Source organism: Dromaius novaehollandiae, chromosome 1 (assembly GCF_036370855.1).
Source record: "Dromaius novaehollandiae isolate bDroNov1 chromosome 1, bDroNov1.hap1, whole genome shotgun sequence".
Taxonomy (NCBI): domain Eukaryota; kingdom Metazoa; phylum Chordata; class Aves; order Casuariiformes; family Dromaiidae; genus Dromaius; species Dromaius novaehollandiae.
Genome location: NC_088098.1, coordinates 165,304,885 through 165,325,275, shown reverse-complemented (window position 1 = coordinate 165,325,275; position 20,391 = coordinate 165,304,885). Strand labels below are relative to the sequence as shown.

Sequence of the window (20,391 nt, the reverse complement as noted above, 5' to 3'; positions counted from 1 at the left end):
ATTTCTTACAGTATTCAGTGCTCTTCCTATGGCATAATGAGATTTACTTCTGATTATGTCTGTGAAATAGATTTACTTCAAGGCACATTTTATTGCCATGGGCAGCAAACTGTTCTTGTATATATGGAGTCAAACATTTGTCTTCGTAAAGTTATATCAGATTATCAATTTCTGAACAGCAGTCCTCACTAAAGCGAATTAGTTTTGCCTAAAAACTCACATCATATGACCAAAGGCTTGAAGAAGAGTAGATTCTTTATGAATGAAGAGAAACCCTACATTCAATACTGTAGGTTAAAGTGTATCCTCCTTCCACACCTGCATTGGGATGGACAAACAAGGATTTGTAATGATGGAGACTACCCATGCCACAAGGAAATATGCAGCAAATCTGAGATCTGTCTTCCCACATTGTCTGCAATTAACAAAGGAAGTTTATATATTTGTCATGGGAATCAAATTACCTCTGGGTAGTATTGTAGAGACAAGTGTTCATCTAGGACTTTGGATAAACTACTTCTGGTTTATGCCCTATCCTATTTACCTATTTCGTTCAGGCATTGTGCTTTTCTAAATGTAACTTCTGAGGGATTTTATGGAGCTTTATGACCTGTCTAAATATAATGCAAGTGATTCCTGTTTCGGGATTGGCATTGTTGTGTGTAAACAGTAGGAATTTTTCAGTGTAGCTGAAGTGAAAACCCCGGGGCCAGGGAATCCTTCATTAAGGCTGCTTCAGCCAATGCATGGATAAGGAGACAAACCTTGCTTGTCAAGTCTTTTCTACATAGCCTGCACTTTTTGTGTGTGTATGAAATCACTGTAACGGTGATGGAAGCAGATCTGCTTGAGGCTTCACCGTGCTGCACAGTCTCTGCTGTTGGCTTCTGTCTTTCTGGTAGGCATATAGATATGGTGCGGGGGAGGTTATCAGTGAAAGTTTAAACAGGAGGAGTGACGAGCTGTTTGGGAACCAGAAATTATCATGGGTTACTCTGCAGTAGGTGTTTACAGGTGATCCAAAGGTAGCCAGGTTAGACAAGAAGGGTGTTTTTTGTATGCTGAGTGACTGTGAGAAACTGTATGTGTGTAGGCTGTGCTTTAGGAACAACCAAAATTCTGCTCTTCCAGTTAGGAAATAGTTTGGTAATGACATAAGTTGGATCTGATTCATCCTGGAAAAGATACACTTTCTTAGTTTTGAGAGCCCGAATATCTTCAGTTTACTGTTGTAGTGTATTTGACAGGCAGAGAAACAAACAAAATTGTCCTTTGCACCTAGCTGGAACTGTAGTCATGGAAGCTGGTGAATTCTGGTATTACAGGTTTTCCCACATGGATAACATCCATCTTTCTTCTTAGGGGGAATTAAAATAGTTAAGATCCTTTTTTGCATATATCTTTCATCCAGTGTAGTATTGATTTGTGCTAGGGAAGGGGGATAAGAAAACTGGTTTGATTCCATAATATTCAGGGAATGTTTTAATATATGTTGATGCCTACTTAGTTTAAAGCACAGAGGTGCTTTAAAGATGTTGGGTAAAATTTGTTGTTCCACTAATGCACATCCAAAATAAACCTAATGATTTCAGAAGACTTGTTCCTTGATTCATTCTGGTGTAAAGGGAGTACATTTGATATAATGAATTTTAACACTTTTCCATCCTTCCAGAATACTCTCATCCAGTCCTCTGTAACTTAATTTTTCTTTCTCAGCTTTTTGGAACATATTATTTAAAACACTGAATTTACATAAGATAACTAATGGAATATTCAGACAAAATGTGCAAGGCCTCCTTTTCCCCCTAGCTATCTTCATACTACCTTAGAATGATCTATCAGAAGTTTAGAAAAAATGATTTAAAAGGTAGGTAGGAATGTTTAATCTTGTAGACTTAGTGCTAGGGAAATAAAAGGTAAAAATGAGGAGATGGGGTAGTAGCTGAAAGTGAGTATAAGAGCTGAGGGTGAGGCAGATGTAAGTTTTTTCTTCAGAACTTCTTACTTTTTTTCTTGCTGTCATGATCTTCTTTTTTACCTATTAAGAAGAAAGAACCATGTATTATGCACACAGCCACACAATTAGAATTTTGTCCACAGAACAGATAAAAAAATTTCTTACGCTATCTGCTTGTTATTTTCTGACACTCATCAGTGAAACAGTATATCTGAGAACAGAATTCCGACTGCATAGTTAAATTTTAGTATTAATGTGATTTGAATTCTGACTACTTCTTTCTTGCAGTGTTTGTTTCTTCATTTTAGAAAGCAATGTTTAGATATGCTACAAAGAAGATTTTAAACACTACATGATAAAAAGAGGTGGGAAATAAGGTATTTTCATACTTGATTATACTTCAGTTATAAAAAATGAAATTGATAGTTGTCATAACAATCGTGAATTGCCCCTCTTGACTTGTAGCATGCCAAAATTTTGAATAAATGTTCATTTCTATGAATATTTCCCAACCTGTTAGTGACGCAGTGAATCGGCATGTCATCTGATCTATATAGACCTGATCTGATCTGTATAGACAGATGTCTGATCTGTATAGACCTTAGAGAAGGAAACAGTAAGTGGTCATAAAAGAGAGATTAGACACAAATTTAGGGCATATAAAAGTTAATATGAGAGTATTCATTATTACCTATCAGGACTAGGCTTTCCACTATTGTATTTGCAATTTTACATTTTGCAGTAGTTAATTCCATTCAGTCCAAGATTTATAGAGAAATGAGCATGCCAGTCATGAACTAGCCCAGCAGTTCAGTATTCTAGATGATGTACAATATATATCCAATGTATTTTACCCCTATTAGTTAGCAATATTTCCAGTTGGAATGAGATTACAGTGTCAGGAAAATGATATTATATGACACCAATTAACTGTAATAAATTTACTCTTCTCACAGAATTTCAGTTACTACCCCCATCTATTTTTTGTGTAACAAGACAAGATGTCTTGAAAGCTTTGGGTAATTCTTTTATGGATATATACCTATGTGAAAAAAAGGATTCAGCTATTTTATATGTCTTAGTACATTATGTATTTCTATTTTCCTGTTGTAATCATTATAATTTTTCTTTTCTCTAGGGGTTGATCTCCAGGTTTGTTCTTCTAAAAACCCAACATGCTGTACCAAAAAGATGGAAGAAAGATATCAGACCGCAGCAAAGCAGGATATACAGCAAGTCCTGCAAACATCAAGCGCTACATTAAAATTTTTAATATCTCGTAATGCAGCTGCTTTTCAAGGTAAGTCTTTTGCTTTTATTTCAAATTTGTTTATACTTTTCTTAATTTTCATCTTTGATCAGTTTGAGCATGTAATAAAGCTATCTCTTAATTTTTAGTTCCTCCTGATGCTTTTATGCTTTCAAAGAAAGAGTATTAAATCGTGGTTAGTGATTGGCAGCTGAAGTCTTTAGGTCTTGTCATTTGTCCATTAATGTATATTTATGGCCTTAATGATTGCTTAGTTGGGTAGGAAGGGATGTTAACTTCCCCTTACAGACTTAGGACGTTGTCCTTCTGATGGCTCCCTTGTTTTTTAAACTGTGAAGCTCAAATGATTAACTATGAACAACTGTCTAGGGTCATAAAATGGGTAGTGAAGTTGACTCTGAGGTCCTAAACCCCTATGATTCCTCTTTTGAAATTTAGGCTCTGTATTATGCTAAAAACAAGTTTCTCTCTACCTGCTCGGAGAGCTGTGTAGCCTGCCTAACATAGCTGTGAATGAGTGTCGTGGTCAGGAGATCATTGGTAAAATGTGCAAAGCAAGCTCTCCCTCCCTCTTTTCTGCCTCTCTTCCTCCCAATTTATGTATATTAGCTCTCTCTTTTGCACTGTGTTGGTCTAGTATGCTATATTGCTTTGCTGACCTGGAGTTGTAGACTCTGTAGAGCTCAGGAACCAGCTGTACTTGCCTTATGTGAGGGCTGTATTCTCTGCCCTAGGATTTTATCACCTCTTCCTTCCCCTCACCTCCAGAAAAAAAGAAAGGGGGGAAAAAAACCCCTCAGGTATCTAGCTAGTATACTTCTTGAATCCCCAGCATTTTCAGTCTTGATAAGAACTGGACTTAAGCTATGGTTAAGTGAAACCAGGACCCCAAAACTATGTGTTTTCTGTGCTTTTATCATCTGAGGGGCTCAATCTATTGGTTATTTTCAGAGTGTGTGCTTCATGTATACCTACCCCTCTAGGTGGGTTGTTTATGAAAGACAGTGATATGTGTGACTTGAGGAGAAACGCTTATGTGCCTCCTTATGTACAGTCTTAGCAGCTATTAAGGATGTGGTTGAGCTGGGTTCTAGGTCCTTCTTAGCTTATAAAAATTCAGACTGTATCTGCTATCAGTCCAAGAGGATGCCCTGATCACCAAGGTGTTGGCTAACATGGGGAGAATGCACTCTTTACCCTCCCTGTAAAGCCATTTCACAGTGAAGAAGCACTGACCCAAAGAAAGGACCTGACCCTATAGCCTAGTGATTATAGAGCCTCCCAACAGAGGGATGGTTCAAGGAATGCTTAAAGATTACATTTTTTAGTATTTTCAGTGCAACATACATAAACAGTCCTTGGTGCAGGAACCCAAGCTCTCCTTCCCGGATATGTAGCCTAACCTCAAATTACAAATTGCACTGGCTTTCTCTCATCATGTCCCTTTAAACAAATATTTTTCAAAGGATGTACTTTTAAAGTATATATACTTTATATATGCTATATATTTGACATACTTTTAAAGTATATGCTTTAGTACTTGTATCTTGAATTTCCTTTTATCTAAGGAAGGATAACTGAGAGAGAATATTCTGTGGTTTCTGATATTATTTAAAATTAGATTTAAAAGATTACTTGATTAGATGTAAAACTTTACTTGACCTTGAAGTAGTAATATTTGGAAAACATGGCATTAAGCATACCATTCATTTTTGAAGAATTAAGACCATTGCTGACTAAAATTTAAGCTAAGTCATTTCAGATTCAGAAATCATGAAAAGATGTTGCTGGTGTTTGTTTGGGTTTTGAAATCTAGCAACATAGCAGGACATTACATTTCTGACTGGACAAGGCCCTGAGCAACCTGGTCTGAATTCAGTTTTGACCCTGCTGTGAACAGGAGTTTGCTCTAGAGACCTCCTAAGGTCCTTTATAACCTGAATTACTTTATGACTATATGATTATCTCAGCATTCACCACTTAAAGATGAAATCTTTTGGCATTCCCCTTTCACCGTGATGAAGCTGGGCTGTGCGGCCAGGGGTACAATTGCCTCAAAGTGAAAACTTAACCCGGCTCTCCTGCTACTCTAGCAACTGTTCAGGTTTCTCAGCAGTTAGGCAAAAAGTGTGAAGGGGATTGACAGGGTGTGTAGAGAGGGTATCAAATGTCATGGACTCCACACTGCCACTGGACTGCCACTGTTGTCACCTTTTGCTTTTTGAAGTCTGTTGCTGTTGGATGCCTTGGCCTAAAAGAGGAACCAGTGGACTGGATCCAAATGGAGCAAATAGCTAATGTTTTCTCTCAGTTCCTTACAGTAGAGAGAAATAGGCATTAGTCATCTGTCTCTCTCTCTGGAGATCTTCAGAGGTGCTTGTTCTTCCTGTATTAAATTAAGTCTAGAGATCCTAAGTACTTCAGGAAGACTGCATTTGTTCATGTGATGAAGCATCTCTCTATCTCTCTATCTGTGTGTGCATGTGTGTGTGCGTGTGTATGTGTATATTCTTATGTTTATGTCACCTGTATTAGTCATGTGTGTCTGGGCCTCAATGCTTTATGAAGTCATATTCATTTGAAATTAGAGTCTTTGTAACAACTGTTGTTTTATATTCATTATAAAAGCTGCCCCTACTTAATAATTTTATGATTTTAAAAGTTCATGCAAATTGGTCACACTGTGTGCTCTACAAACTGAAGAGCTCTTCCTTTAAAGAGCAATTCATCATGGACAGCAGCCATGTAGAATTACTTAATGCTCTGTGACAGCTGGCCACTCATATAAAGAAAAAGCAACCAAAGAAAAATTTTTATGACTTTTTTGCTATAGTTTTGCTTAGTCCTTCCATATAACAGTGGTAATGACAGCTCTTGCTTGTAAAATACAGGCAGTATAAATCCGCAGTTGTATTAGAGGCAAGTGGAATATTTGTTAGGAAATTGTGGTTGTCCACTAAATATTTTTCAAACTATTTCAGGTAGAAAATCTAAATCACTTTGGTTTAATGCTTGGTCTAAAGAATGCATGATCTAATACTAAAGCATCTTCTTATATTATACTTCAAAATGAGCTCCTTTTCCAAGTTCTGGTATTTAAATAAAGCCATGTTTTTAAATCTGAGCACCCATCATGCGCTTCTGTCCTACCCCCAGTACATGTTATGGTAATAGGCATCATTTCTAGCCTTATGGGGTGCTTTTGTTGTAGGCCTGTGTTCTCTCCAAAAGAGGGAGGAAATACTTGTCCACAGTTGAGCTAAAGAGATGGAAAAAGTTCATGGTTGGTAGCATTTTAATGTTTGTTCGTTATAATCCTGTGGTTCTATACTGTGGTAAGTGTTGCCTGGTAATAAAAATGTTTACTGATAATTTTCAAATGTTGCAAAAAATTTGGAATCTTTTAGAACATGTCGAGTTAAATAGTACAAATCGCACCACTTGTGTACTGCTTCCTAGCAGGTATTCTTATAATGTTTTCCTTACCTTTTAGGGCATAGCAGAGTGTCTTTTTCACTGTGAATCTTGATTCAACACCTTTGAGGAGTGATGAGGCAACAGAAGGCTAGGAGGCAGTGAGATTAAATGAGAACAGGATAACATATAGCAACCTAGATATTAATCTGGTGAGTGGGAGATACATTATGGGGAGCAAGAAATGATTCTTCCCTTGGAGAAGGTGGCTAGAGAACTTAAGCTGTATGATAGTGTTGTTTCAAGTTATTTTGGTAGGATGGCATTCATGCACATCTCTGAATTTTTAGGCTTTTTTAATGTTAATAATGAGTGAGAAAAGTTCTGTGGATGCTGTACAAGGATTGACATAGCATCTCCATTCTAGTGGAAACCATAAGTACAAATAATTGCTTTCTCTAACATTTGTTTTATATGCTCTAGGCTTACGTATGTATACATTGGTTTTGCACAATTCTTAAATGTTAGAAGAGATTCACCTTGATCCGTGTCTATCCCTCCAAAAAGAAGAGGACAAAGAATCTCCGAGGATCAGCTGTCATAGACTGGCTTGTCTGTCCTGCTGAGAACTTGCTGCTGTAAGACAGGTTGCAGCCACACTATGTATTGTGTTGTAGCACTTGGCCAGAGATTTCCTTTGAGCCATGACTTCTTAGTTTCCTCTGGGACAAGTTTTGTGCAGGCAGGTTTTTTACCTTTCTCATTTTTCCATTCAAAGTGTCTATAGCAATGTAAAGCAATATGAAGACTGCCCACCAAAATGGTGCAGAACGAGGTCTTGTGTGGCACACCTGTGAATGTATAAGAGGGAGTATAGACACACCGTAGCTATGCCTGCTGAGATTGTGTGGGATGGAGGGATTCAAAGCTGGAATCGTTGATGCTGTCTTTTGGGGAAAGATCCTGGAACGAACTGTCCCCCTCCAGATGTCTTGGCTTTGTTAAGGCTGAGTGCGACATGGATGTAGCCCAGGCAGGGGAAGACTGTTAGCAAACAGTCACCGTTTGCAGGGTTGCAGATGTATTTTGCATTAAAGAGTTGTTGGATAAACAGTGCTGCAGTTTGGGGCCTAAGAGTGATTTCAGCCACTGCTCTGTTAGAAGTTTCTTGTTGGCTGGTCTCACTATTGCCTGCCATTAACATGAGGGCTATTGAGAGACCTGCCTTCATTCCTTGTAAGGGAAACAGAAGTCTTGAACACAGATTTGTGAATTAGATTTCAGTAATCAGGTACCTAACACTATAGTGGATCCAATCTGAAACTTTCAGTTATTTTATTAGGAACAACCTTTCCATTCCTATAAAGATCAAAGTACTGATTTATTAGTGCTTTCTTCTAATACAACTTGTGTGTGATTTTCTTTTTCTGTATAAGCTTTTCACTGTTACATATTGCAATAGCAAATAGTTCATGAAATAGTGGGAACTAAAGTTAATTTACAAAAAGGTCACTAGTGACCCATAACAGAAAAATTGTTTACTCTGAGAGCAAAGCAAAGATTTTGGAAAATTTTGATTGTCCTGTTTCAGGCCAAATATGTTTTGCAGAATAGAATAGCTTGTGAGGACTAAAATGGGATTTATAGGACAGTTTTGTCAAGGAAACCATCAACTTGAGGCTTCAGAAAGAAAGGTAATCCTTTCTTTTTTCCAGTAAGCCCATTAAAATGAGTATTAAACAATTGACAAACAGTAGTGATGTAATTTCATTATTAGACTAAATAATGAATAGACATATTTATGTGCTTAGTTCATAAAATATATGGCCTAGCCATTGTAAAAACAAACAAAAAAAATTAAAAAAATCCCTTATTTCATGTGAAAATTACTTTCTTCAAGACTTGAGCAGTTCTAGTATTTAAAAGATTTGGGAGTGGAATTTGAATTTTAGCACTGAAGTAGTTCTTAAGGAAGTTAAGAACCTTTTTATTGTTGTGAGGAAAATGCATTTTAATTTCATAATGGTAAGGCTTTAATAAGAGTTCTTTGCATATGAGCACTTGGTTTGAAATACTGGTCTTTGAGAAATACTGGTTACCAAGTGCTAGTAAACTGCAGTGAGTATCACCGAGTCCTCTAAGAGTGATTTCTGAATTACTCTAGGATGACTTTCTGCTATTTTTGACAGCAGGGGAAGGCAGTAAAAGATGTAAATTCCCTGTATTTCAAGCTTTTTTTAATGAGGCAAGGAAAATATCCTGTCCCCCAAATGATACTTACAAATGAGTTCACTGGGGCTTGATTCTAAACAATATTACGAATAGGAAACAGAAACTTAATGTTTCCGTGCTTGATGGTATATCACAGATAAAAACAGGGTCTCATATAATAAAACGCTTTATTGCATAACACCAATGCACACCTAGTAACATTTGAAATAAAAGAGCAGAAGCGACAATTAAAGATAACTGGAAAGAACTTAGGCCAGTGAAAAGGGCTTCCTCTTGATACCCGCCATAGCACATCAGGGACCTACAGCCCTTGTATGGTCACAGTGCAGTGCCAGTTTATGGGCAGGAAAAGAATCCGAAAGGTTTGTAACAACTTGGAAGAAAACTGAATAAGCATCTAGGAAGCTGGTGATTCAGAGTGGGATAGAGGTCCATGTAACAGGATAGTAGATCTTGAGTCACGTCGCTGTTTTTTTTCACACAGGTAGTGCATAACTCTTTTAAAATGGCAATAGATGACATAAAACAAGATAGCAGCTTGTCTTGTTTGAATGGGAAATTTAGAGATAGTGAGAATTATGTTGGAGAGTCTGAAAGCAAATGGACTTTGCTTTGTGCTACTGTATTTGCCAACTCCACTATTGTAAAATTGATTTAAAAAATGGATCTCGGTATGACTTACGAACGTGGCAGCCTGACACCAAATCAGTGGACTTGGCAAGTATGCCTGTGTAAGAAGGCAGTAATAAATCACATTCTTGAATGCAGCATTTCCTGAGACTTTTACTATTATGTATGAAAACTCTAATGCTATTGTGATGTAAGTTCTGGAATTTATTGAAACATGCTGTCCTAATGCAACTTCATGATTTGCTGTAAAGTTATTTCTACACAGTAGATCAATGTCCATTTTAATCTAGACCAGAATTGATTAAGCAAAGTCAGATTGTTACATAATATTGTTTGAGGTCACGGTACAACTACCACATTTAAATATGAAAAAGTTGTAATCAGCAGCTAAAATAAATTATGTGAACTAGAAAATGTGTTGAAATCTTCTGAGCTGCTTTCTCTAGTGGCATACTAAGCCATAACAAATAATGGAATATTTGTTCATCCTTGTAAAACTAAATCTGCTCTGGCACTGATTCAATTGTTTTCCATTTGTGAGGTTTTCTGAAGAGTGATTTGAAGATCAGAAACCTCTTTCAGCAGGAGCTGCTGTATCTCACTTATGGTTTCAAATGATACATTGCCCTCTAGATAATTTGCAATGCAAAGAACTCCTTTGAAGTTCCATCATTTTTTTCTCTCTCTGCTCTGTAATCCTTTATATTTAAGATGTGATATAAATAAGCTGAAATCCAAGTACGTGTGAATCCCAACTTTTGTTAATTAAATGAATGTGAATGATTCCATTAAGAGTCATAACACTGGAAAGACTGAGAGACCAAACTGTCAGTCACTCAGTTATTGTACTGAGGGATGAGGGTCTCAGAAATGTCTTTGGCTCACCAAAGCTATGCTGCTTATTTTCTGTTACTGTGCAGAGACCTCCCCCACAGTTACGATTATGTTCCCCTATGGGCTCTGGAAGTAGGAAATTTTAATAATGCAGTAAACTGATTATACCCACTGGTTGGTCTAGGAAGCAAGGCTGTTACAGATACCTTATTAACTTCAGAAATCCTCTATTCAGATGGTATTTTGATTCTTTTATAGTGCAAAAGCAGCATAAGCAGTATGTTAGTGTAAATTAGAACTGGACGCAGTATGTCTATGTAGACATAAAACAACATTAAGGGACTGTTGTAAGTGCAGAAATCTGGAGATTTAGATTAATACTTAAAATTTCATTATTAATCCTCAGTTTTATTTCTGCATTGCATAGAAGTCTTTTATCATTCTAGAGGGATATACTTCCATTGTATCTCATTCTTATCTTTTAGATACCTATTTGCATAGGTATGTGCTGTGCTACAGGCATTTCTGGAGTATATATAAACAGGGACTAATGGACTTTTATAATAACAATTTTTACTAGGTCAGTCTTTTATTAAATTCAGCCTTTTTTGGTGTGTAATCACACTTGCTGACGCTTATGTCTAAAGCTCTAGTTACTTACAGTCCCTTAATTGTTTATCCTAGTTGCAGTAATACCTGAGTTACAATTAAGCTGACACTGGTACCTATGTTGTCTTGTCATTGTGAAGTGTCTGCCTCAGATACTGGGTAAATTCTAAGATGAACCATATTCTTGTTCATACCCAGCTAACAAGTATTTTGGTTTAAGTCCACGTAACGCAGAGGTCAGTGTAGACATATGCTAATTTAGAATTTTTATACTTTATGTAGTGCTCATTAGAAAAAAACTGTGTGAGTACAAATATAAAGTGTCATTCCTTTCTGAACAATGGCTATATGAAGTTTGTATTTTCACAAAACTGTGGTTGTTTGCTTCCTGCTTATGCTGAAAATTTTAGGAAGCTGTTTTGATGGTAAAATGTAGGAGAGTTTGAAGGAAGACCAAACTCCAACAGAAGAAGGCAGTATGAAGTTGGTAGTTTAGAAACAGATGCTTAGTGTTTTAGAGACAGCATTTTCTGCAGCCTTCTAGATTTGCAAGACAGTAGATCAGATGTGGAAAAATTAAGTTTTCTTTTAGTATTTCTTCTGTTTCTGTTAAGAAACTGAAAATGAAAAAAAGTGGCATTAAGTCAAGTATTGCGGAAGACAATTCAAAATGATCTTGACTAGTTTGAGACAAGGTCTGAAACACATGGTGTTAGTTCAGTGGGAACAAATGCAAGGCACTACACTTAACTAGGGAAAAATACAGTATAGGGAATAACTTGCTATGAATCTGTTTTGCAGGAAAAGATCTGTGAGTAATGACAGATCAAAAGCTGACAAAAGTCAGCAGTTTCATGTTGTTGTGGGAAAGGCAACTATCATCTTAGGATTCTTAAACAGAAAGATAGCGGACAAGATTTGTGAACTAAAACTTCTTTGTTTGGCACTGATAAGATTTCAGCTGGAGTACTGTGTTCATTTTGGGGTAGTTTACTTAAAGAAAAACGTGGACCAATTGGAAAAAAGAGAGCAAAAATATGTTTTTGAGATCTAAAAATATAATTTACAAGATAGACAACACTAATTACTTTAAAATGAGAAACCTGGGGAAGAATTATGCTATGCCTTCAAAACTGCAGGTGATAAGTACATAGAAGAAAGGAATTATCTGTACTCTGTAATACAGTAGATAAAAAGCAGTGGTTTCATACTGTAGTTTCATGCTGTAACAAAGGAATTTTAGGGTTAATATGAGGAAATATTTTCCAATGACAAAAAAAAATTCTTTTGCTTAAACTGTTTGGAGGGGCTCCATATTTGAAGGTCTTTGAAACAAGCTGGACAAGACAACATCTGTCAAGAATTATGCTGTAGATATGAGTGATCCTGCTTTGGGGCAGGAGGATGATCTAGACCATTTGACAGGCTTCTCAGCCTTACAATAGATGTTAGAATATGATTTACAAAGAAATTTGAAAGGAATTGAATGTTTTAACTAGCTTTAAGCTTAGTCAGTGATGCTATGCTCTAACAAAAAAAGTGTTCATTAATTTCTCTGTTAGATGGCAACACTGTTCTCTACCATAACATAATCAGATGGACTGCTTCAGATATAAAGATGCTTGCTTAATTTGAATTTAAATTTAGAATACTAAAATTTACGATAATAAAATTTAAATTTAGAACTCTATATTTCAGTATTAAAAGAACATGATTTTTTTCCAAAATTTACACACAAAAATAATTTCATTATTTCTTATTCTTACAGTGGAACTGTCGTACATAGAACACAGACCAGGAGCTACTAAGTCTATACGGTGTCACTTGAATAGATAGTGAGTAATCATACTATTATGAATTTCGTACTCCACACAGGAAATTTAAGGATTTTTTCAGTTTCTGTAATGTAGGCGGTCTTACTTTTATCCTCAATTTTTCCAAATTGCATTTCAGTGAACCTGGCATACTGCTTAGGAAAAATGGAATCATGTACTGCTTTTTTCAAAGCTCTGTGAGAGTTAAAAACAGTTTTCTCTCACTAGAAAACTAAACTAAAATTGGCTGGTTTTGATGGAATTTTTAGTGAAAAATGATTTTACATCTAAAGCAGATAAATTTAATGATATTTCAAGTGACATCTCTAATTAGAAAGCTATTTTGTCAAAGCAGAAAAAAGAAAAAAGGAAAAAAATGAAGAGTAGAACTGCATCAAATTGGAATTCATCAAATAAATGTTAAAATACATTATTACAAAATTTAAAAGTAATTATTGACTTTATCCTGTAACTAACTGCGTTTGTACTTTAAAATTTACATCATGAGTAATACAGAATTCAACTTGAAAATAAAAAGAACTGAACAACAAATATAAACCTGAGTGGAGAATTTTGCTGCTGTGAAAAAAAAATTGGCTCAAAAAAAATCAGAGTTACTGCTAGATACAATAGGACATTCAGATGGCACTAGAAACCTATGGCTGGTCAACTGAACTCAGCCCTGTGTCACCCTGGACTGTAATGCAAGCTTGGAGACTTAGTTACATATAAGATATTTAGATAAGTACACTGAGATATTTGGAGCTGCACCCCAGTGTTTGTATTGCTTATACTCCAAGATAAGAGCCCTCAGAACTTCCCTTTTTGACTTTTTGAGATCTTACGGACATCTGTCTGTTGTAGCTCAAGGACATGATTGGGGTCTGGGAACGCAAGCAGGTTACTGAGGAATAAGCTAATATTTAATTTTACAGCCTATCAACTACTTTGCTTTTATCCTGAAGTAAATGAAAGGTGGCTTACTGCTCATAGGGTGAACTGTATCTCTTCTGCTGGAGAGGCAAAAATGTGCACCGAGACCATATACCTGGAATATAAAATCTATTGTTCACTGCTTTGCTTATCATCTGGTAACTTGCTTATATGCAAAATAGAAAGTGATTATCTATGTTTATTTCTGCTCTTTTTCTGGAACAAAGCAGGAAGGCATGTCCATCCCATGTAATGAAGGAGGTGGCACAGAGATTTTAACAGTGGTAATGAAGCAAGGCCTTACTAATATTAGACAGTTATTTGTCAGCAGGCCTAGGAAGCTTTACTTGAAGTCTGAAAGGATCTATTGATACAAGTAGTGTCATTTTTTAACAAATCTACAATACACTGTTTGGATTAAGGGCTTGAATTCAGTTTGCACTGACTAGCAGGGTACCATAATAGAGTTCTGCTGCTTTTGAAGGTCCAAAAGAGGACATTTTATATTCACTCTATAAGTGCATTTAAATTGCACAGGCCTAACAGGTCATGGGCCAGAATGGTACAGATTTAGTTTACATGAGCTGCATAACTGTTCAGCAGATGTACTGTAGCCACATCCTGGGATTTTTTGGATAATGTCTAAAAATACAGCAGACTACTGAGGAGAGCAGGCTATTTTCTGGGTTATCATTACACAGAGCAGAACGGCTGCAGCAGGAAAGTCTAAGAGTTGTCCACCACTGAAATCTTACTCTGTGGTGCATGTGTCTTAGACTTTCCTGTTGCAGCTGTTCTGTTCTGTATAACTAGTTAATATTGGGACTAGTTAAATACTGGGACAGAAGCAAAGGGAATAATTAACTCTGTAGTTCAGTGGTTATGGTACTCATCTGTGACACAGGAAAGTTGTGTGCCCCTGCTCCAGTGAATATTTTTAATTATTTATACAATCTATGAATACAGGCTGTACTGGCATGGTTTCATCTGCCAGGCCTGCATCACCTTAGAACAAGAGTTTTTCAAGGCATGTATGAACTCTGGGCTGAATATACTTCTGGTTGTCCAGATCTCATAAATTTTGTTGTTCAGCTTTTCAATGGATTATGCACCATCATCAGGACTTTGGAAAGAAGGAATTATGCTGTGAGTGGGAGCCAGTTAACTAACTTCTCTTCAGGAATGCAGTTAAATTCCAGATGGTCATTCTGTGATAATTGTGCCTGACTGCCTCGTTTGGATGAGATAAACATATGCCAAGTGTAACACAGATGTTCTGCAAGATTATGTTTAGGTGGCTGAAGAAACTCCATTCAAATCAAATTAATTTGTTATTTTTATATTGGAATATACCATGTCCGTGTTCTTTGTTTATGTAAAAATGAGTTACATGTGTATAAATATATTTAATTATTGTTAGATATCTAAAAAATAATTAAACATTGTAATTATTCCGTGTTCTTTATATTGCACTTAAAATGTGTGCAGTCTCTGTGATTCTGAAAATAGGAAAATATCTTCTTATAATTTCCAAAGTTTTGTATATGTACAGAGAAGAGATGGAAATTTTAAGTTATAACATGTCTTTGCCTTGTGCTCCTATTTTATTGGGGCAATTTTAAATTTACTTAGTTTTCTTGCTTTTGCCTTGCTCACATTTTTTTAAACAAAGTGCTGGCAAACATAAAATATCTGATTATCACCAGTGAGTATTTAGTTCCGTCACTCCTGATATATCATTAAAAAGCAGCAAGCAAGAATTCTGTAAGTAAGGTAAGGCCTAGTTTGACCATATTAAATTCTATTTACATTTTAATTTGCTTTCTGCTGTGTGACTGTGTTAGACCAAAGCTATTACCTGGCTCAATGGTCCCCACAGACAATTTCCCTTTCTCATTCTGATTTTATTGTAAATGATTGTGAATGTAGTAGAGAAGACTGCAAATGCAATTTTGATCAGTCCCGTGAGGGACTTGATTCTTCATGACTTATTCTTGTTGTTTTAAAAATAAACTGAAACAGCCATCTAATTTAAGCGTTTCCTTTAGAGTAAAGGATTAAGATCTGTAATTTCTTTCATTTAAGGGCTTTTCCTTTACTATGCTGTTAGGTAGAGGCTAATATTGAAGGAAATTTTCCAGTGATTACCCCTTTGGGAAAGATTTAGTTCTTTGTTTAATATTTCCATTTTATATTTAATAGTGCACTAATCTGGGTTTTTCCCTTCTTCTACACTTAGTGATCATGAGCCTGCTGTTTTCTTTTAAAGATAATGTTTTCTTGGTTATTTATTATAATTTAAGTTTAAGGTTTAAATATAGCCCTTCCTTCGCTCACTGCACTTAGTCCTCACTGTGAAATAGATTAACGATCCCTTTAGTTTAAAGGGCTTTAATTTTCTTTCCTCTCAATTGTTTGCTTTGCTTTGTCATAGAAACTTTCAATGTTTTTTGAATGATGGTTCAAAAACTTAAAGGCAGACTTCCAATGGATGATACTGCGTTATCCAGACTTGCTTTTTGGATTCTGTTCCTGAGTTGCCAGATGTGTGAACAAATAGAAATAATACGATTTCCTCTCCTTTGTGGAGCAGGGTCTTCGCTATAACCCCAGCCCTCTTTATGCTATGTTATTGTGAGAAGAAATGGCCAAAAATGTTCAAGAAGAAAGAAACTTAGAAGGGCCTCCCAGAGACAAAGATGTCAACAACAAATCATTGGGATGAGAGTCAGGCCTTGATTCAGTTGCATTAGCAGGTATCTAGTATTATTTTAGATGTCCTAGGGCCTACTGTCTGTCCTCCTGACCTACCTCTCCAGAAAGATGCTGGCCACCTGTTTGTCCTCTGTCACATCTGCTGATCCTATGGGGGACATCCTGCATAACCTAGGGAATAGCAAATGATACTATTTGCCTGTTCTGGGCAACACATTCAAACCCAGTATTTCAGACTGTATGTGTCCACATCAGGTGTCTATGTGTGAGCTCCCATTATAGTCAAAGGAAGTAAGATCAAATATGTCTGTTTTAAAGGGAGTTAAATAGCTCTATGGACTTCCCTGACTGCAATTGCATTATCTTGATGCTTAGTGTAGTTGCCTGAATTTAGGTATCTTAATCTGAAGCTGAATTTTTCAGTTTTGTAGTGCTGTATTTTGAAAATTGTTTTTGTAAATACTGGGAAACCATCTCTACTAGAACGTTTTTAAATACTGGTAGTAGCTTATGCTTAGTCAGTAAACAGTCTGTCAGAGAAGGCCAGTGCATATTTACATTTTTAGAAGTAAGGGACTCAGTTATATTAGTGCCTTTGACAATGTCAATAATATAGAAAAATCATTGGAGCCTGAGGGGAAAAAGGAAAAAAATTGTCATTCAGATTGCTGCTCATCAGGAACATCCTGCTTTTTTAACTAGATCCAGAACAGACGAGGTAGTAGGGGAAAAAAACATAATCTTAAGTTTGTTCTTACTTCTAACTACAGGTGTGCTTCCGGAGCTGAAATAGTTCTTTGAAACTTAGCTTTCTGCTCTGCAGTTGCTATAGTACCTAATGCAACTGGAACAGAACCATACTGTCAGACAGATTTGGGAAGATGCACCCTGGCTGAAGCTTTTTGTTTCTGTTCTCAAAACTCAGCTCATCTCATAAAACCAATCAAGAGCATTTACACTAGTAACATAAATAATTAAAAATATCCATGTCAATTAAAGATCATTGAAAATATGCAGGCATCAGCCTATGTCAGTGCACCGATCAAGGCAATCAGCCAGGGAACAAATTAAGAAAAAATCAAACCAGAAGTGAGTAAATCCTGTAAACCAAAACCTTATGGAAATGATGAGAGATGTATAGAATTAGGACATCAGGAAGAAAGGAGGAGAACAGGGAAAGGGGGAAGATAGATGTGGTCAGTTTCATTTTTTTCTTTTCTGTAGATCTTTACAGCCTCAGTTCCCTCATGCTGTGCAGTGTACAACCGTAACAAACGGGCCTTTCTTGAAGAGATTATAGCCTAAATTGACTCTAAGTAGCAGAAAGGAAGGAGAAAGTAAAAGACAGTATTAAGAATTCAGTATATTGATTTAATGAGCTGGTTGTCATAGAGAATCCAGAAAGTTTCCCTTCCACCCTTCACATGGTGACATTACTACTTAAATAACTTGAAGAAAATCTGACTGTATTTTAGAGCCTGGGAATCCTGCCTTCTGTGAGTCATCTAGCTTTTAATCCTAGTGAAACACATCATCACTGAAAGCTGCAAGGAATAGTTCCCTGACTTGGGCCATTTATATGTAAATATCCTCTGTAACAGCCAAAGAAGGACAGCTATGGCATCTTCCCCACCGTGGGTGCTGAGGATTCAGAACAGCTGATAGTTTTTGACTTATCATTTGTCTCATACAGTGTGAGAACAGAATTACAGAATTTTCCTGAGAAATTGAAATCAAAATTCATAAGACCAAGAAAATCTAATCTGCTGTTCTAGCAAAATGACACTCTGAATAGACCATGCCAAGTCTAATTCAAGGTCTAAATAATTTCTCCAGAAAGCTGCAAACCTCCTTCTGTTCCCATAAAGGTGAGAGAAGTTACCCAGAGAAAAGGAGGAGAGGTTAATCTGTTTCAAAACTTTACAACACTTATACAAATTCTGGGAAGATATATATTGTTTTGCTGTACAGCACTACACCTGGATTTTCCATTATCTTAAACTTTTGAAGTCCTTAATATCTATTTAATACAGAGATGCAGTGTTAGTGACATTCTTTTGCTCTCACCGTGTGTCTACTTTTCACAGGGTAAATAGTGTTATCTAAAGGACTCAGTTAGCATGTGAAACCTGTTAACATGTGCTATTAAGTATACCTACACTGTTAAATGCATCTTCTCTGGCATAGAGGAGGCACCCAGACAGGTCAAGGTGGCTTGCATATGAAATATGCAGGCTTGTCCTCCTACAGTAGACTAGTCTCATCCATGTGGAGCCCTGGATCTTCTCTGGACTATGTGCTGCCCCTTTGTGACATAACTACTATTTTTGCAGGTTTTCTGTTTGACTTGAGAACGTCTGAAATAGTAGTATTAGACTATCAGAACAGAGTTTTTGTACCATGATGTGATATTTACGTGTTGCGTGCCCTTGGGTGTGGTGCTGGGGAAGATGGTCGTGCTTGAGTGGCAAAGGCTGCTGGAATAATGATGAACTGGGGAGCTAACTTACTTGACAGTATAGGCATAGCTATAGTCTAGTTTTCCAGGAAACTTTTGACTAGGTTCCTCAACAAAGGTGTTTAGTAGACAAGATAAAAGAGAAAGTCCTTGTATGAGTAAATAATGGTTAAAAGAAAGAACAAGTTGATAAAAGAGGATAGGCGGAAATGGTTCGTTCTCACAGTGGAGGAAGATCACCAGAGGTGTTCTTCAAGGATATATGCTATTCAACATATAACAAAAATAACCTTGAAAAGGGAATGAAAACTAAAGTAGTGCTGATGATCATAAGTTTTACAGGGTAATATAGATGAATGCCAATTATGAAAAATTGCAGAAAGGCTTTATGAGACTGCTTACCACTATACTGTTTGAGTTTATAAAAAGTTACTACCTCTATCTACAAACCCTTGCCTTGTCTATGTTGTTAGGTCATCAGAGTTATAAGAACAGTACCACATTAGATAGAGTACTTTGTATATATGAAAATTAATCTGAAGACAAAGTCCTAGTATTCAATACTGTCTCAATTAGTTCTACCTCAGGAGTTTCTTCAAAGAGAGTCTTTGTTTGTCCACTCTCAAATCTATTTCAGTACTGGTATCTAGAAGCCCAATCAAGACCAAGACCTGTTCTACTCTAGTTGCTGTTATCCACATAGTAAAATTGTATCTCTGAGGACCTTTGAGATACGAATTAAGTGAAGAGACTAGCATTTTTACTTGTTATTTACTTTTTTGTCTTGTCGCTTTGATAATTTTTTAAAAAGTTAGATGTGGCAGCTGCTTCTAATTGTATACCTGGTGAGAGCAAATGCAAAAAAATCTTGTTTGGACTTGGAACATGAGGTGGTGGGGTATTTGATGATGCTTTGTTTAATTATGCTACCTCTATGCAAACACACACTTCATCTCTTTGCATTCAAGGAGGGAAAAGGCACCTACCCAGAAATGGGCAGGAGTGGGGCTTGGACCCTGCTCTCTGTAGTATTTATGTATTTTATTTTAGACAGCAACTGAATTCAAAGCAACAGTAGAAACAGGAATGCTTCCAACACTGACATGGCATCCTTGCTCTGTGTCTTGGAGGCAGGGACTAAAACAGTAGGTGTTTCTGCTCTTAACCGAGTTTCTCATCATTAAGCTAGAGCTAGGTTTCTTCTGCCTGCTCTCTTTCTGGCCACAAGAATCTTACATTCCAGGCCAGAGAGTAGCTGAGCCTTCCACCACGGGAGACATGTAAGGTATTTTCTCCGGTAGTGCTTGATAGCCCACATAGGAGCCCCATCTGTCTCTCTCCAAATAGGAGAGAATTTGTGTGTTTTCAGGCTGAATCCAGTGAGAGGAACTTAATTTTTGGATTTATATATGTCAGTATATGTATATTGAGTAGTTTCACCTATTTATATTTATTGCTTATAAGTATATAATAGCTACATAAGCTTAATGCAGTGCAGTTTTTTAAAATTAGCTTGGTGTGGAGA

General features: G+C 36.6%; 1 protein-coding gene across 12 annotated transcripts in view; it reads left to right on the top strand.

Moving 5' to 3' along the window:
• The window catches only part of GPC5 (glypican 5), a 720,327-nt gene that overhangs the window by 19,651 nt on the left and 680,285 nt on the right, over nucleotides 1-20,391 (top strand). For 9 of the 12 annotated variants that reach the window (XM_064504709.1, XM_064504704.1, XM_064504711.1 and 6 more), the window contains exon 2: nucleotides 3,096-3,257. In XM_064504709.1, the coding sequence (XP_064360779.1) occupies nucleotides 3,096-3,257 (162 nt within the window). Of the gene's footprint in view, nucleotides 1-3,095; nucleotides 3,258-20,391 lie in introns of those variants that run through there. The other 3 variants (XM_064504717.1, XM_026119442.2, XM_064504716.1) reach the window with 3 other exon arrangements.